The 16725-nt window shown below is 42.5% G+C and overlaps 1 protein-coding gene across 2 annotated transcripts in view; it reads right to left on the bottom strand.

Annotated features, from left to right (window-relative positions):
* Ift88 (intraflagellar transport 88) overlaps nt 1-16725 on the bottom strand; it is a 97081-nt gene that overhangs the window by 37734 nt on the left and 42622 nt on the right. For both annotated transcript variants that reach the window (XM_050152280.1, XM_050152279.1), the window contains exons 16-22: nt 13270-13356; nt 11528-11714; nt 9365-9473; nt 7108-7258; nt 6604-6719; nt 3388-3440; nt 2066-2131 (exon numbers count right to left, since the gene is read on the bottom strand). In XM_050152280.1, the coding sequence (XP_050008237.1) occupies nt 2066-2131; nt 3388-3440; nt 6604-6719; nt 7108-7258; nt 9365-9473; nt 11528-11714; nt 13270-13356 (769 nt within the window). The remainder of the gene's footprint in view (nt 1-2065; nt 2132-3387; nt 3441-6603; nt 6720-7107; nt 7259-9364; nt 9474-11527; nt 11715-13269; nt 13357-16725) is intronic.

Consider the following 16725-nt stretch of genomic DNA (forward strand, 5'->3'; position numbering starts at 1 on the left):
CTGGAAGACGGGGACAGGTAGGTCTCTGGGGCTCACTGGTAAACCAGTCTAGCCAGACTGGCAAGCTCCAGGACAGTAAGAGACCCTCTCAAAAGATGAGGTAGAGAGCAATTGAGGAAGACTCCGGATACTGACTTGTAGCACATGCGTGTACCTATGTGCACAGTGACCACACACACACAAATACATTTAAGTGCCACTAAAACAATTACCTGCAAGATTATTCATGCTTTGTTTTCAAAAATAGTAAAAGTATCTTTTTTTCCAACCTGAAAACATTGAACACTAAAGTAGGTAGTTAAAAATGCTTTTCACGGGACTGTCCACAGGACTTACTGCTCTTGCAGAGGACCTGGGTTTAGTTCCTAGCACCTACATCAGGCAGCTCCCAACTACTTGCAACTCCAGTTGCAAAGGACCCGACATCCTCTGGCCTCTTTGGTCCCCTGCACACATGTGGTGCATATGAATTCACACAGGTATCCACACATACAGTAAAAGACTCTTAGAGACAAGCTGGTCTTTGTGTCTTTTACATCATGCATCCCGATCCCACTCATCTCCTGTTCCCTCTGAAACACCCCCCCCCCAACAAAACAAAACAAAATGTAAGATAAAAAAAGAAAGAAAGAAACCAGGAAGAAGGGGAAAATCTCCACATGGAAGCTGCAGTGTGACAGTGAGTCACAGCAAACCCTTTATCCCTACATCTTTACATGCAGGCGTTCATCACAAAGAATCACTGGTTTGGTTCTAGGCCTGTCTCTGCTGCACCATTGACACCGGGCCCTCACTGGGACTCTTCCCAGACATCCTGTTGCTGCCCTGTCTCAGAGATTCTGAGGCCTGGGCTGGAAGGACTGCTCCCTGCCCTAGCCTGTGCTCCAGCAGATCACAGATGGGCTGGATGTTGGGGTGGGCCAACACTGAACCCTGGTTTTGAGCCTGGGTAGTTGCAGGGTTGTCAGCTCACGCCTCTCCCTGTCTTCACCACCAGGGTGCGCTCCCCAGCACTGCCATGGCTAGTTCAGCCCTTGAAGCTATGGGGGGCCAGTCTCCGGCTGTCACATCCTCAGGGCAGTTCTCTCACACTTATCTTTCTCCCCTGACCACACCGAGGAGTGATGGGGACAGCTCTCCCACTTGCCTCAGGCATCAGTGGGGGAAATCTCACCTCCGCCCATGCCAGTGGTACATGTCTTTAATCCCAGGACTCAGGAGGCAGATGCAGGCAGATCTCTGAGTCTGCGGCCAGCCTGGTCTACAGAGTGAGTCCCAGGACAGCCTGGTCTACAGAGTGAGTCCCAGGACAGCCAGGGTCTACACAGAGAAACCCTATCTTGAAACAAAACAAAACAAAACCATTAAAAAAAAAAAGTTAAAAAGTGCTTCTCCTGGGTTGGCAAGATGGCTCATCCACTAAAGGTGGTTTCCATGCAGATCTTGTAACTTAAGTTCAATCCTCAAAACCCACGTAAATGTGGGCGAGAGACCCCACTCCACAAAGTTGCCCTCTGGCCTACACAGGCACACCATGGCGTACGTGTGCCTACCACACATTATATACACACTCCAATAAAAATCCTACAAACGCCTTCCCTATACAGCATCGGTGGCTATATAAACTCAGGTGACCGATGCTGACCTGAACTCTGACCTCTAGCCCTCCCGCCTTCACCACCCGGTACTCAGAGCATGGCTGCTTTGAGTTGGCGAGGGGGTCAAAGCTGGACTTTGTTCATGCCAGGCAAGCATCATTCTACCAAGAGTGCTACAGCTGCTTCCCCCAAGATTTGCCCTTAAACTTTTTAATAAAGGACTGAGATGCAGATTTGCTTAATAATAAACAGAATGTGGTATCATACTTAAGCCTATCAATAACTAAGTTCTATAAAAATGCACACTTAAGGAGTCAAATTTTCTGATTGTATAAAAACTTTGAAGATATGTATCACAAATGAGGCTTCGTTTATGCATACTGTTACTACAGCAAATTTAACTATCTATTAGAACACAGAGTGTGGTTATCTTTGCCTTCAAAGTTACAAAATACAAAGTCACTTACATTCAACATTCTCTGGAAATTTTCTGTGAATCTCTTTGTAAGTATCTAAGGCCTTTTGGTAGTTACCTGTAAGTAAACAGAGAAGAAATGTAATAATAGTTAGCTATATAAAGTTATAGACATATTACTAAATTTAATTAAAACGTGATTCTAATCCAAAGCATTGGTATACCATAATGGTTTAGATGAGAGCTTACTTTTCATGTTTGCACAATTCCTGAGTCATTTCTGGGAGAAAGAGATATACAACGCGGGTGTGCTGTTTCATGCCTGTAACCTCGGCACTCAGGAGGCAGAGGAAGGGGACTTCTGTCATGTAGAGGCCGGCCTGATCACACAGTGAGTTTCAGGACAGCCAGGGCTACACAATAAGACTGGGTTTCAAAAAACAAAACAAAAACCCCCAAAATATATGATTAAACAAAACTGAAAAAGGGTCAGAGTGGAAGGAAATGGTTGAGATTTAGTATTCGCTTCTCAACAGAACCAATGCAGTGACTAGCTGATGTTAAGATCCACTCTGAGTGGGGTGTGGCTCGGTGGTCCCGTGCAAAGGAATGTGCATCTCAGTCAAACTGTCCATCTGACCGGAGCCATGGTCGTGCTAAAGAGCGAGCCCTCCAGTGCAGGACCAAACCAAGTCTGTGATGGATGTCCTGGCCACTTTGAAGACACTGACAGCTATCAGGTAACCACACGGACAACCTCAGTTTATGCTTCCTTCGGGGTCAGGATTATCTTTTCCTGGGCGTTCTATGGTCTGTGTGGGGTTTATGAACGTAACTCTGACCTCCTAGTTGACTCTCTGGCATTTAAGCTACAGGCATCGTCTTTGGACAGAAGCACAAACCTCTGCACCTAATGACGTCTGTTGTAAATAACACACAGTTCTCGCTGTCCCAGGTCTGAATTAATCACTCGGGCAGGAAATGGAAATAGAAACTAATATAAAAAGAATATTTTGTGGTTAACATGCAATGATTTCACGTTAATTTTGAGAAAGAACTCGTTTTTAGGAGAGTTCCCGGAATAGCCTGCAGGCTATGGTGTACTTAGTGGTAGAGTGTTTGCTATTAAATTCAAACCCAGTGCCAATCCACGGCCCTTGCCTTAAATAAAAACAAAACACCCCCACTTTGTAAGCATGACCTTTCCTGTATGTAGTAATTACTGTTTTTCATATAATATGTCTAATAAATTATGTGTGGTTATTCAGAAAGTTAATGTTTAATAAACATTCAACTGGAACACATTTATGTGCATAACTACCTAAAAGAAAAGACAGAAACTAAATAGGAAATGAATAAAGCCAAAATGCTTACCACTTCTTCTGAAACAGCTAGCTACCATCAGCTGCCATTTCACTTGTGTGGGTCTAAAAAAGAAAGAAATTAGTGGAAATTAGAGATGAAAAAAAATGAGACGGTGAAACAGATTCATTAAGCTTTCTACCTCTAATTCCTTTGAGTACTTCAGACCTTTTGTTTATTTAGTCTTTATTAACAACATACAGGCTCACACATTTAGAACATAAAAAATGCTTGATCTTGTGTTAGAACAGCCAGGCTTTAATCCAAAGAGAGGGAAAGAGAACTCTATGTCCCTTTCACCTTTAACAAAAATCACATTCTTTTCTAAAGTAATAATCACAACCAGGACCTTTAGAGACTGACTTTACAAACACCCAAGACAGGCATGCGGGCACATGCTTGTGTTCTCAGCACTCACAGAAGGCTGAGGCAGGAGGATTGCTATGATTCTGAAGCCACCCTTGGCTATGCAGTGAGTTCTAGGCTGGGCTGGGCTACTATGGGAGACCCCCCCCCCCAATCTGAATCAGGAGCAGTCTAGGGAAGTGTTTAAGATTCCCTGCCCTCCAAATCTCCCTGTGCTTCCCCAGGGGCTTCCAGAAGGCCTTCCAATGCCAAGCTAGTCTGATGGTGAGCCTACCAGTCCGTGTGAACACATACGGGCTTCAATTTCAACACTGTGATGTGCAAGTTATTAATTTTAAGCCCACTGCCCACACACCTATCCACTGCAATCTAAATAAAATATGCAGTTAATTGTATTACTTTCCACTTTGAAGGCTGTCACCTTCTCCACCCACGTTACACCCAGGGTTCTAGCCAGGCAGTGGGAGTGCACACTTTTAATCCCAGCACTCAGGAGGCAGAGGCAGAAGAGCCAGTTCCCGGACTGTTTCAGGACGGCCAGGGCAACAGAGTGAGACCTTGTTCTCCCACCCCATTCTTTTATTCTTTGAGAACTTCATACATGTATACAATAAAATAAGATCAGACCCATTCCTAATTCGCCCCTCCAACTTGCCCAGGGCACCTCCTAATGCGTCCCGTTCCTATCTTCTTTTTAGATGACTAAGCCCACTTATGCTGCCATGTGTGCGTGGTGTGTGCATGGCTGACTCGCACTGCCCAACGCTGCGTGCTGCTAAGCATCTTTGGATATGTTTATCAGCGATGTATACACTGTCTTTGGGGAAAAATGTCCTCAACCTTTGCTCATTTTTGTTACTGTTGAGTTGTCGGAGCTCTTTATATATTTTGGGTAACGACCTACTCTGTGGTTGCTTTTGTACTCTTATTTGTTAAGCAGAAGATTGAAAATTTGGTGAAGTCTAATATTGCCTATTTCTGTGTTTTGATGGCATTTCTAAGAGTTTTTGTCATATTCAATGGCATGAACAATTTCCACTAAGAGTTTTTATGAGTGTTTTTCTTTTTTAATTTTATGTACATTTGTGTTTTGCCTGTGTGTATGTCTCTGTGAGGGTATAGGATCCCTGGAAGAGGAGGTACAGACAGCTGTGAGCTGCCATGTGGGTGTGGGGAACTGAACCCATATCCTCTGGAAGAGCAGCCAATGCTCTCAACTGCTTGAGCTATCTCTCCAGCTCTCTCTTGTGAGTTTTTATAGTTTTTAGTCTTATATTTATTTGGGTCTTTAATCTGTTTTAAATTTAGTTTTGCATACGGGATAAACTAAGGGTTCAACTTTTTGTGGTTGTTGTTTTTGAGATGGAGGACTGATTTGTAACCCAGGCTGTCCTTGAACTCTCAATCCGCCCACCTCAGCCATAGAGTAACCGGATTACTGGTGTGCGCCATCGGTTGGTTTCAAACTTCATTTTTCCTGCCATGTAAATATCTAGCTTGTCAAACAGAAAATAGAAAACAGAAGTATAGGCTTAGACCAGTAAGAACCACTCAATCACGAAGACACAAAACCTAAGTGACACGACCGGAGGGGTTTCTAGCATGAGCATCACAAGAAGCATTGCCAAGTCGCCATAATATGTAAGGAGTTATAGGACAGAGGAATGAACATTCCCACTCCTTAAGAGCTTATGTTCTTACAGAAGAGGCAGATTTTATACAACAATAAATACTTAGCATATATAGCTACAATTATTATGTATCAGTTGAAAACAATTTTTTAAAATAATTTTTTGTTTTTTTGAGACAGGGTTTCTCTGTGTAGCCTTGACTGTCCTGAAACTTGCTTTGTAGACCAATCTGGCCTCAAACTCAGAAATCCACCTGCTTCTGCCTCCTGAGTGCTGGGATTAAAGGCGTGTGTCACCAAGCTTGGCAAAATAAAAATGTATTTTAAAAATGATTTAGCATACCAGAAAGGAAATTACAGTGTACAGTACAGAAACTACATGATCAAAAATATAGAGGAAATGTAATTAATGTATACTGAATGCCTCGGTCACTTAAAAAAAAAAACAAACAAACATAAGACCAGAAGCAAATGAAGGTAAATGCAGAGAAAAGTAGGGAAAGATGTGTAAAGGGACTTTACATGAAAGACATCCATTTTCAGGGAAACTGAAGCATGAAGCACGGAGAGGAACTGAGGAGCTCTGAGAGGAACGAGGAGACGCTGATGTGACACAGATGTATATGGCATTGTTTACCAGGTCACATAACTTTTCTGGATAGCTGTTCCTGATGGAATAAATGGCTGAATTAACCCAAGACAAAACTCTGGGAGAGCAGACAGGCCAGCAAAACAAGAGAGAAAATGGAGTTGAGGAATCAGCAAGAAAGGAAATAGATATGAGCAACTAGACATCCCAGAAAGGCCATGTTCAGAACTGAAGCCAGGAGGAGGCCGAGATTAAAAAAGAAACAAAGAGTAATGTTCAGTGTATGGCCCTTGTAAACTGAAACCAACAAACTTCCTCCTATTAAGGCTCTTCTAGCAACAAACCTGTCCTAAGACAGAAAGTCACTTTCTGATCTGTGATTAAAATTACTGCTTGTTCGCTGAGGTTTGGGTAAGGAAAACAGACAAAGTACACTATAAAAGGTATTTAAAATTTTTATGCAAAGGCAAATATATCTGTCACAATAGAGACAAACTAAAATGAAAAAAAAATACAAGAAAATAAAAACTCATTAAACGATGTTCATGAATTTATTACACTTATCAGATACTTAATTTTTAGGAATTAAAAATAGCTTCAAGGCAAGATATTAACTAAATATAAAATCTAAACAGCTACTTACTGTATAAGAGATGCTCTTTCAAAGTACTGAATAGCTTTTTCACAGAACTGGGTATCGATGTAATAGGCTCCAAGCCACTCAATGACCTCAATATTAGAAGGGAAATACCTGTATGACTAGAGAACACCCAGAGGGCGACAATGTGACATCAGCAGCAATACGGAAACTACTCCTGATTACTTTTCCTGTTAGTGGACCTATTATAAAAGTATGAACTAGCAAAAGAACTCGACAAGTTCTAAAAGTATACAATGCGTAGAAAATGTAGGTAAGCTTGACAGTTTTCAGTTATACATCTGAGCCATATTAATATTTAAAAGAATCAGAAGATGCAAATCATGGTTTAAGGAAAATGAGTTAGTATTTTTCATTTTAATTAATATAATCAAAACTATAGTTTAAGAAAGTTGAATTTTAACAAATAATTATTAATTCTAAACTAATATGCTTTTCTGAAAAGTTAGGATCCGTGAGAAACTGGAAGGAAGCAAGCCGCACACCCACCTCGTAGTAATACTGGAAGGCCTGGGACTTGTCCCCCTCACTGTCGTACAGCTCGCCCAGTTTAGACAGAGCTTGGGAATCAGTCGGAACAACGCTGATCAGCTGCATCAGCCACTCAATTGCTTGGTTGGGATCTTCCATTAGCTCGTATCTTGGGCAATGTCAGTTAAGATTCAGGCACCAATAAGTGAGATTGGAACATGATAGTGAAAATGGTTCTAGGCCTCAGGACCTTGCTGTCTGCATTGTTAACCCTACATCTCTGCAGGAGGCGGGAGGTAGATGGGCGGGAGGCAGGGCAGCGCTGCCCAGCAACACCCTTGCTCTCTTTCTAGACTGCTCCCCTATGGCTTTCTTCAGTTGTTTCTCCTGCACTCAGAAAAGCAGACGTGTGTGTGTCTGTGTTGTAATGCCCCTCACGGCACTGGAGAGCACTGAGACTCTCTCATTTTGATGAATTTTGACTACAACGTTGGGGAAGAGTAAAAGTTTAGGTACATTTTTCATATATTGTTACCTTGGTATGTTTCATGTAAATATGTTTAAGAAAAGGATAGGTACACCTGTATAACTTTAAGTACTACCCATTCTAGATGTAGGTTTAAATTTTTTTCACAAAATTTTAGATTATTACAATGTTTTTGTAGAGCTGGAAATGGAACCAGGACCAAATGTCTAGCAGAATCACTTGAAGCACTGCCCAGGAATGCTGGAATGTTTGCTCAATGACCCCAGCTCTCTTAAGCTCAGCACAGTAAAGAAATTGTCTTCCTGTATTTTTCCTGTGTGTTTTTCCTAATTATAGTATAACCCTAACGTCAGGCCATCTTCTCTCTGTAGTTTCCTTTAATACCTAGTAAGTCCTCTGCAAATGCACAAGCATTTTGTTTGTATCAACATTTATTGACTATTACTTATTTATATCTGATGATGAATGAAACGAACACATCCCAACACATGGTTCTTTTTATTTAGCAAGAAGTCTCCTGCGGTTTTCAGTTTTGCTTGTGTCAGGTTTTTGTTGTTGTTTTGGAGATGAGGTGAGCTAAAGTGTTGCCAAGCAGGCCTTGCTCTCCAGATCCTCCTGCTCAGCCTCCTGGCAGCTAGGGTTATAGGTACTCACACTCAGCTTGATCCTTGTTTTGAACACGGCAAAGCAAATATGATGCCACAAGAAAAAAACATAAGATTCATTCAAAGAGTCTCAAATGCATCAACTAACTACTGCCCAGTCACTAACTAGGCACGAGCAGAATCATGATGCTTAGTTTCAGGAAAAAAGGATAAATTATACCTCCTAGGGTGTAGCTCAGTGGTAGAGCATTTAGCCAGCAAGAGCAAGGCCCTATGTTCCATCTTAAGCACTGCTTGAAACACAACACACAAAAAAAACAAACAAAAGGAGTAACTAGAATACTATCTGCTCTAAAACTTTATGAAAAAATTATAATATACTTTATCCAAAGTAGAATGGATAGTACTTAGTTTAATAATATACCCTACCTTTGTCTAAATATATTTACACGAAATATATCAAGGTAACAGTATATTAAAACCTACCTAAACATGAGCTCTTCCGAATGGCGTGGCCAAAGCTCATCAAAGTGAGAGAAATCACAGTGCTTTTCCAATACAGTGAGGGGCATTACAAGACGAACACATCGACTTTCCTAACCGTGGGTGCGGAAAACAGGAAGCTGAGTGCTGCAGACGCTGACATGACAGCAATACTTCATAGTACTGCACGCAGAGAGCCAAACACAGGATCTAATCCTGCACACAGCACACACCGGTGAGAGTGCTGATGAATGAGGCCACGCAGCACTGAAGACTTTTGAGGATAAGTCTCCAGAGAGCTATATTCACTATATCTACACAACAGCTAAAATTAATACATTATCCAAACTCAATAGTATACTAGCTAGTCATGAATCTTCAATAGCCTACATGAGCTTTTTAAACAAAATCAGAATTAGTACAATGCGTTAAAATATCTAATTAACTTCTAGTCAGAGATTATGTGTATTCAAAATATCCTCAATTTCTTCAATTAGTTTTTTTAAATAAAAATAAACAACCATTATTAACTAATTCTTCTTAGGATGCAAATGATCTTTTACCAACTGAACTACTTTCAGCAAGTTAACCTGTCGTATCATCCTTATCAGTTATCTCCATGGCTAATATTATTTAATAATTGATATTCAATTTCCAATTGAGGGAATTAATAATGCCCTTAAGCTTTCAAGAGAGATACACATTTGCTATCTGGCAAAGAACTTGAGCGCTGTTCCGAAGGATTGCATGCAGTTTCAGGAAGGAGTCCAAGGCTTCGTCTAGACGGTTTAGCTTCTTATAGGTGAGGCCTTGAGAAGACAGAAAGCAGCAGCATCACAGGCAGAACTGTACTCAAAGTAACAGCATAAGTATTTAAATGCATGCAAAATCATCCAGAAGAAAAAAAATGAAAGTGAACTGCGGCGTTTAAAGAACCATACAGGTTGGGATTTCTCCAAGCAGACATGAGACATGCTATAGACAGCTCCTATGATTTTAAAGTGGGGGGCGGTTCATCAGGGACAGCAGACAGGAACCGACAAATAGACTCAGAGAATGGAATACATACTGCAGACATGGATCCAGCCATAAAACTTAACAGAAGGGATAAACGTGATGAACTGTGCTAGGACATAGTGATTGTACACTACAGGGACAAGAGTAGAAGGGGCCTCGCTAGGAAAGGAAAGGGGTCAGCAGGAGTGTGGACACTAGAGAGGACAATGGGCAGAGAAGGCAAATACGATAAAAATACTTTGTGTTCATGAAAATGTCATGAGCATGTCATAATTAAACCTATTATTATGTATGATTAATACTCGCTAATAAAATGTTTTAAAAACTCAAAACTTATTTTTAAATTACATAGGAAAAATAAAGCTGAGAGAGTCTAAAAATTATCTAAAATTTATAAAGTAAAAACAGCATCTAAGTAGGCAATTAAGTGACCCCAGGAGGACTGTGCCCTTCCCTTACCTATGCCCGTACAACCCCTTCCAGATTTCAAGTGTCGCCTCCTCAGTCCCTTCTCGCCATTTCTTCCCTGGTCCCACACCTCATCTCCAGGGCGGGCAGACAATCAACTGGCAGCCCAGTCTTCAACCAAACAGAGCAGTCCAGACTGGGTGCTCACTTAACTCAGTTCCTCGTTCTAATGAACACAGATCTATTCATCTTCCCCTCTTCCTGTGGTATCTCTGCTGAGGCCAGAGATCATGCTGGGTATCTTCCTCAAATACTCTCTACCTTTATTTTTTGGAGGTAGGGTCTCTTACTGAACCTTGAACTCACCAATTCATCTAGACTAGTCAGCCAGCAAACTCCAGGTTACCTGCCTTTCTTTGCCTACCTAGCGATGGGATGACGGGTATATGTTGCCTTGCCTGATTTTTTAAGTGAGTGTTAAGGATCAGAACTTAGGTTCTCTTGCTTGTGTGGCAAGCACTTTACCAACAGTCATCTCCGCAGCCCCCCAACTGAGTTTTTATTTGCAAATTCCTAAACACCAGGAAATAGTTTAAGAGCATAAGACATCTAAGGAAAAATAACAATGCAAAAAAGACAAGAAAAAAAAAACAGAAAAGAAGAAAAAACCCAAAAATACAAACTAAATTCATAATCAAATAAAAACACATTAAAAAAGAAGCATATTTGAAAAGAAACATTGATAGCCAAAGAAACTAGTCCCAGACTACAGACATGTATGTGTTTGACAGCACCTCAGAAGCAACAGTGCTCATATCAGACAACCTCTGAGGACAGGAAGGGAATGAGATGGTCATGAGCCTTCATGTCTTGTAAGAGTACAAATAAGACAGTCTGAGGTGCTGGAGAGATAGATGCTCAGTGGTTAAGAGCACTGGCTGCTCTTCTGGAGGACCTAGGTTTGGTTCCTAGCAGCCACACAGTGGCCACAACCACCTGTAATTCCAGTTCCTAGAGATCTGGCACCCTGCTCTGGCCTCTGTGTTCCAGCCACACAAGTGGTGCACAGACAGGCATGCGGACAAAACACCCACACACATAAACATGGAAAAAGTATTAAAAATTCTGAAGCATATCTGGCAAAACATTAAAATGTGTCAAATTGTGGCACTAAACAGCTTCCAAGTACTTTCTGTATATCTGACATTTTCCTAATTACAAAGGAAATAGGTGCCCCCTTGGGAAACGTTTAAAACCACCATCTCATATCATCAAAACTTGGGGACACAGTCAGTCTTATAACTGTGGAGAACAACATAACAATGCTGACCCAAATTTCACATAGCATGGCTTTTGAATCATTAACTCCACTAAGAATAATGCTATTTTTTAAAAGATGTCGACAATGCCTTAATGTCACGTGCCACGTTGAACTCACCAATGTTATAAAGTGCTTCAGTACAAGAAGAATCGTTTCTCAGGGCCTCCTTGTAGAATTCAGCTGCCTTCTCATAATCACCGTTTGCAAAAACCGTGTTCCCTTTATTAGTGAGAGCGGATGGGTTGTATCTATCTGAGTTCACAGCTAAGTCTGCATAGCTGCTGGCTTGGGCAAATTCATTTTCCTAAAGTATAAAAGATATACAAATTTCAAGTCTAAATTTCAAATCTCCTCAGATTGTTCTGAGATTATTAAAACAATAAATGGACTTTCTGAGATCATAAACAAAGATGAACAGAAACAAATATTTTAAATATCTTAGTTTTGACAGGCTATTTGCAGTTGTCAAGCTCAAACAGCCAAGTATCGTATGGTTGGATTTTCTAGTCTCATGGTTTGATAATAACAGTATTTATATGTAGGTGGTTCCATGTTCAACGCCCAAGCCCCGTGTCCTCATTTGCTGTGCGCTGCCTTCCCACCTGAAGCACTGAAATAGCTGGAAGGGCCTCAGCGTCCCCTGCTCTGCACCTGGCTGCGGCACCCACCAGGCGTTCGTACTTCTGCCCATGCAGGGCTTTCTCTTCCTCTCTCAGCCACAAGCTTGATCAAGACCTTGCCATGGTTCACATGACGCCCATGGACACCTTCATTTCACTGGGACATGGCCAGCTCTGCCAGGTCAGCGCAGTGAGACTGAGAACCCCTTTAAAATGCCCAAGGCAGTGGCAAACACTCCACAGGGTTGGAGCAGTTACCACTATGGCCTTCCTCCAGGTCCTTTTCTGCCCTCAAGAGAAACCCCGTGTCCGCCAGCAGCCACACTCTGCTTTCTCTTCCCCAGGCTCTGGAAACCTGTGCTCTGCTTTCTATTTCCCTTCCTATCTGGACGCTGGCTATTATCTGGGACCTCTGGGTCTGGCTTCTTGTACTTGGTGCGTTTGTAAGGGCTCTGGACCATGTATCAAGAGTCTGTTGCTCTTAATGGCCAACTAGCATCTATGTATGGACCACACGGGTTTATCCCTCGGTCACTGACGCATTTATGCTGCTTTCATTCACCTTTTGGTTGTTAGGAACATCTATGTGTGGACTCTGAACTACAACTTGTACAAAAGCCGCACACCAGGAAGTGGAGTGCGGTTGTGAGAAAGCTAAGCCCTACTGTTGTCTTCTGGACAACAACGAGAACTTAGAAACGCTGAGAGGGCTGCTGTTGAGACTGCCGAGGGGAACTCAGCGGAGCCTGCAGAGGTGGGAAGGAGCTGCCATCTGAGGCGGGGTAAAGGGCAAATCAAGTTTGTAGCTGGAAGGCAACTGGCATAAGTAGCGCCCACCTACTTTCAGGAGCCCCAGTGATTGGCATCTAGTAGGCACCCAGTGAATGCTTGTTACAGAGGGTGTTCCGCAACCCTACCTAAGTCATTTAACCTGAGATACCCCGTTCTTCATCCCAGCACCACGGCTCAGCACGGTCTCGTGGCTGTCAGTCCATGACGGCTGGGATCCTCACTAGCAGCCTTTCTCCCTCACTTCTTTAGAGACAGTCTTCTTGCTCATGTCTGCAAACTCGGCCCCTGGCAGCACTTGTCCCAGGCAGCCCTCAGTTTACCTCTTTCCCCTCACACTTTGCATCAGTCTTCTCTGGAGGACTTTCCTTAGGTGCGTTCCTAGGCAGAGATTTAGCAATGCAAAAAACATCCTATCAACAGCTCTCAGCTGTAGAGAAGCAAACCTACCAGGTAATACAGGAACGAGAGGTTGGTGGCAGCTGCGCTTTTCACTCGACTGTCCTTCTTTTCAAACATCTTCAAGGTGTCTACAGCCTAGAAACAGAATGTCTGAAATTACTGCCCGTCATACAGCAGTATCCTAAGGTGCAGTTGGGGAAGGGGTCTGTGTGGACTGGGGACAGAGGGGACAGGGGAGCAGCTGTAAATTCAAGAGGACAGTTGGCAGGAGAAAACTTCCATTCAAGAAAGGAACTCATCAAGCAGGAAAGGGTGGGAATCTTACAGTGAGGAATCGCAGTTGCATTAAGAGCACACAGATGATTTTAGAGCCCATCAGACCGGGCTGAAGAAAGGACTGATGGCTGGAAGCGGAATAGCGAGCCTTGTCATTCAGAGAAGCAGTTCCCTCTTTACCCTGCAGCATGGCTGCGATGAGGACCTCAAAACTTTTGCCTAACTCGGTATAACTTCTTCGTGACCGAATATTCTGAGGCTTCTAGTTACAGCTATTACAGACTAATCTGTGGGCTATTTTCCAACAGAAAGCAACCAGAGAAGTTATAGAAACACTATAAACAACTTGGAGGCACTGGAGAGCTACTGAGGTAACCAGAACTTGAAGACCAAGATCCCACAAAGGGTTCCGAATAAAGTACAGCAAAAGGATAAATATATTTTAAGAAAAATGTTCTTTAAAAAGAACACAAGACAGAGGCGAGCACAGGAAAAACGGCTTTTATAAATGTAACTGGGATGCTCGGAGGAGGAGGAAAATGAATTGCTGAACAGTTTTCAAAATCGATAATAGAAAACAATTCTGGGAATGTTACCAAACTATTATCTAGAGTAGATAAATATAATTACATCTTCAAGTCCCAAGAAAGGAAAGTACATGTTTAGCTACCTGCTGAGTCTGCTAATGCTACACAAATGTATGTAGAACAGTTAGACACCTTACACCAACAGTGCGTGGTTATTCAACCTAAAAGTGATTTTCATACAAGAAGGAAAAGGTGAAAAGGGATAGTGGTGTTTTATTTTATTCCTTTTTAAAAAAATATATTTATGCTTGACATCTTGGTCTCCAATTTATGGCAAGCACTTGTGTGCAAGCAAAAATCCTGCCTCTGTTTCCTACCACCATCAGTCACACCTACGGCCACTAGCCAGGAGAATGTGCCATGCAGGGCTGGAGTCTAATGCTGGGCCAGCAAGCCCGTTGACCCAGGTTTGAATAAGAATGAGTTTTTAAACTAGTGAATCCCAAAGCTACCGGTGTTGTGCAGGTACAGCTGGCCGAGAATGTAGAAAGGTTTTGTGTGATGCTTAGCATCACAAGACAACAACAATAACAACAACAAAACCCCAAATTTCATAATGTTGCTTCCCATATGCTAGCACTATTTTAAACGGTTTCAATGACCTTAAAAAACAGTTAGTCATTTCTAGGCGAGTCTAACACCAGAAAGGAAATATTCTACATCAGATCCTGCCTTCTCAAGCTGAGGAAGGCAGACCACAGTGAGCTCGAGGTCAGTGTGGACTTCACAGCAAACACAAAACCACACACACATGCACACAAACCAACAAACAAACAAACACCCCCCCAACCAAACCAAAACCAAAACAACAAAAAATGAGCAAATAAAACAGGAAAAAAAGGAGATGACAAGATCTGAGTTGATTTTAATAGAAAAAGCTAAGAGTGCTTATTTTTTTAATTTTTATTTTATTATATTATATGTGTTAGTGTTTTGCCTGCATGTATGTCTGTACTGCTTATATGCCTGAGGCTTGTAGAGATGAGGTCATAGGGGACATTAGATTCATGGAGCTGGAATTACAGGTGGTTGTGAGCCGACACGTGGGTGCTGGGAACCAATCCCAGGTCCTCTGGAGAACAGCCAGTTACTTAACTGGCACTCCAGCAGCAAGATGGTTAGTTTTGGATGGACAGTTATAAAAATATGAACTATAGCTATGCACTATTAACCTGTTTTTAAAAAATAAAGGCAAACTTAAAAATAAAATTTTCTCCACTATGTCACCTATAACAGTATACTTCATATTCATAGATTATTTTTCAGGTCCCAAGATCACTTCAGCAATGTAACAAAGACCAATTTGTCTCACATCCTATGATTCCACTGCAACAGGGCTTACAGTGGCTGTCTGTTTGATACACGGTTTCATGGAACTCAGTTGACCTCAAACTTAACAATAGCTGAGGATGACCTGAACTTCTGATTCTCCTGCCTCCACCTCCCCAGTGCCGGAATTGCAGGCATGAACCACTGAGGCTGACGGTGGTATTAAAAAAGATTTATTTTAATTATTGTTCTAATTATGTGTATGTGTGTCCTTGTGTGGTTATGCACATGAGAGTGCAGGGGGCCTAGGAATCAGGAGGACAGTGTCAGGTCTCCTGGAGCTGGATATATAGGCAGCTGTGAGCTTCCAGACGTGGGTGTTGGGAACCAAACTCAGAACCTCTGCAGAAGTATGTGCTCTTAACCTCTGAGCCATCTCTCCAGCCCCCGACAGCAGCATGTTTAATGGTTAAAGGTGTGATGAGTTAATAAAATGACATGACAGACATTCCAGAGATTCTCTGGAAGTTTTAGTGCTTTGTAAATACTGAAAGACTAAGCATGGTGATTGGATTCACACAATTGCCCACGTTCTGGTCCTACAGCACAGCAACCATTTAATTATGACACGAACACAGGGACACGTCACTCTGTTCTCCCCAGTTTCTGGAGAGCAGTTACTCCTTTCTATTGTCTTCCAGACAAGAGGAGGATCCTTCAATCAGAACGAAAAGAGAAGGCACAGGCTTGGCCAGTTTGGGGAGGATGCAGTGGCTTCCCGAAGCTTGCTCAGGAATGAAGTTAAAGAGTTGCAGGCACACATGACGCCCTCACCAGCTTAGGAACCAGGAAACCACGGTCATACAGCTTGCTCTTTGCTATCCTGCTTCTTCTTAAAACCCTGCAACCCTCTGCTTCTGTCTCAGCTCTGCTCTACCCGAGCTAGCACTGAAAGGAACAAAACACTCTACCCCACCCCCTAGACAACCAGGTAGGAGCTTGCCAGTGAGGGATGCCAGGGTTCTAAGCCAGTGGCTAGCACAGGGAACCCTTCAATCCCAAGAAGCATTTGAAACAGCCTCTGAGAAAGCTGTTCATAGAGGGCAGGACAGGAACATAGGGCTGCTATTGGGCTCCCCGCACACACCTGCTTCTCCACGCCTTAGCACTTTGCAGAGCAGTCTAGAAATTCCTAGGCCTGGGCCAGCATAAGGGTTAGCAATTTAACAATATGATATATAAGGAAAGTATTTGTATTTCAAGAAACAGAACCAACATGTAAAAATTGTTAGAGTTTTGTGGATGGGGTAGAGCTCAGGGGTAGGGCACTTCAATAACGTTCTAGAAAGGAGTTCCCCTGTATTTGTCTCTT

Source organism: Alexandromys fortis, unplaced genomic scaffold (assembly GCF_014885135.2).
Source record: "Alexandromys fortis isolate MF-2015 unplaced genomic scaffold, M_Fortis_MF-2015_v1.1 scaffold_75, whole genome shotgun sequence".
In the NCBI taxonomy this organism is placed as follows: Eukaryota; Metazoa; Chordata; class Mammalia; order Rodentia; family Cricetidae; genus Alexandromys; species Alexandromys fortis.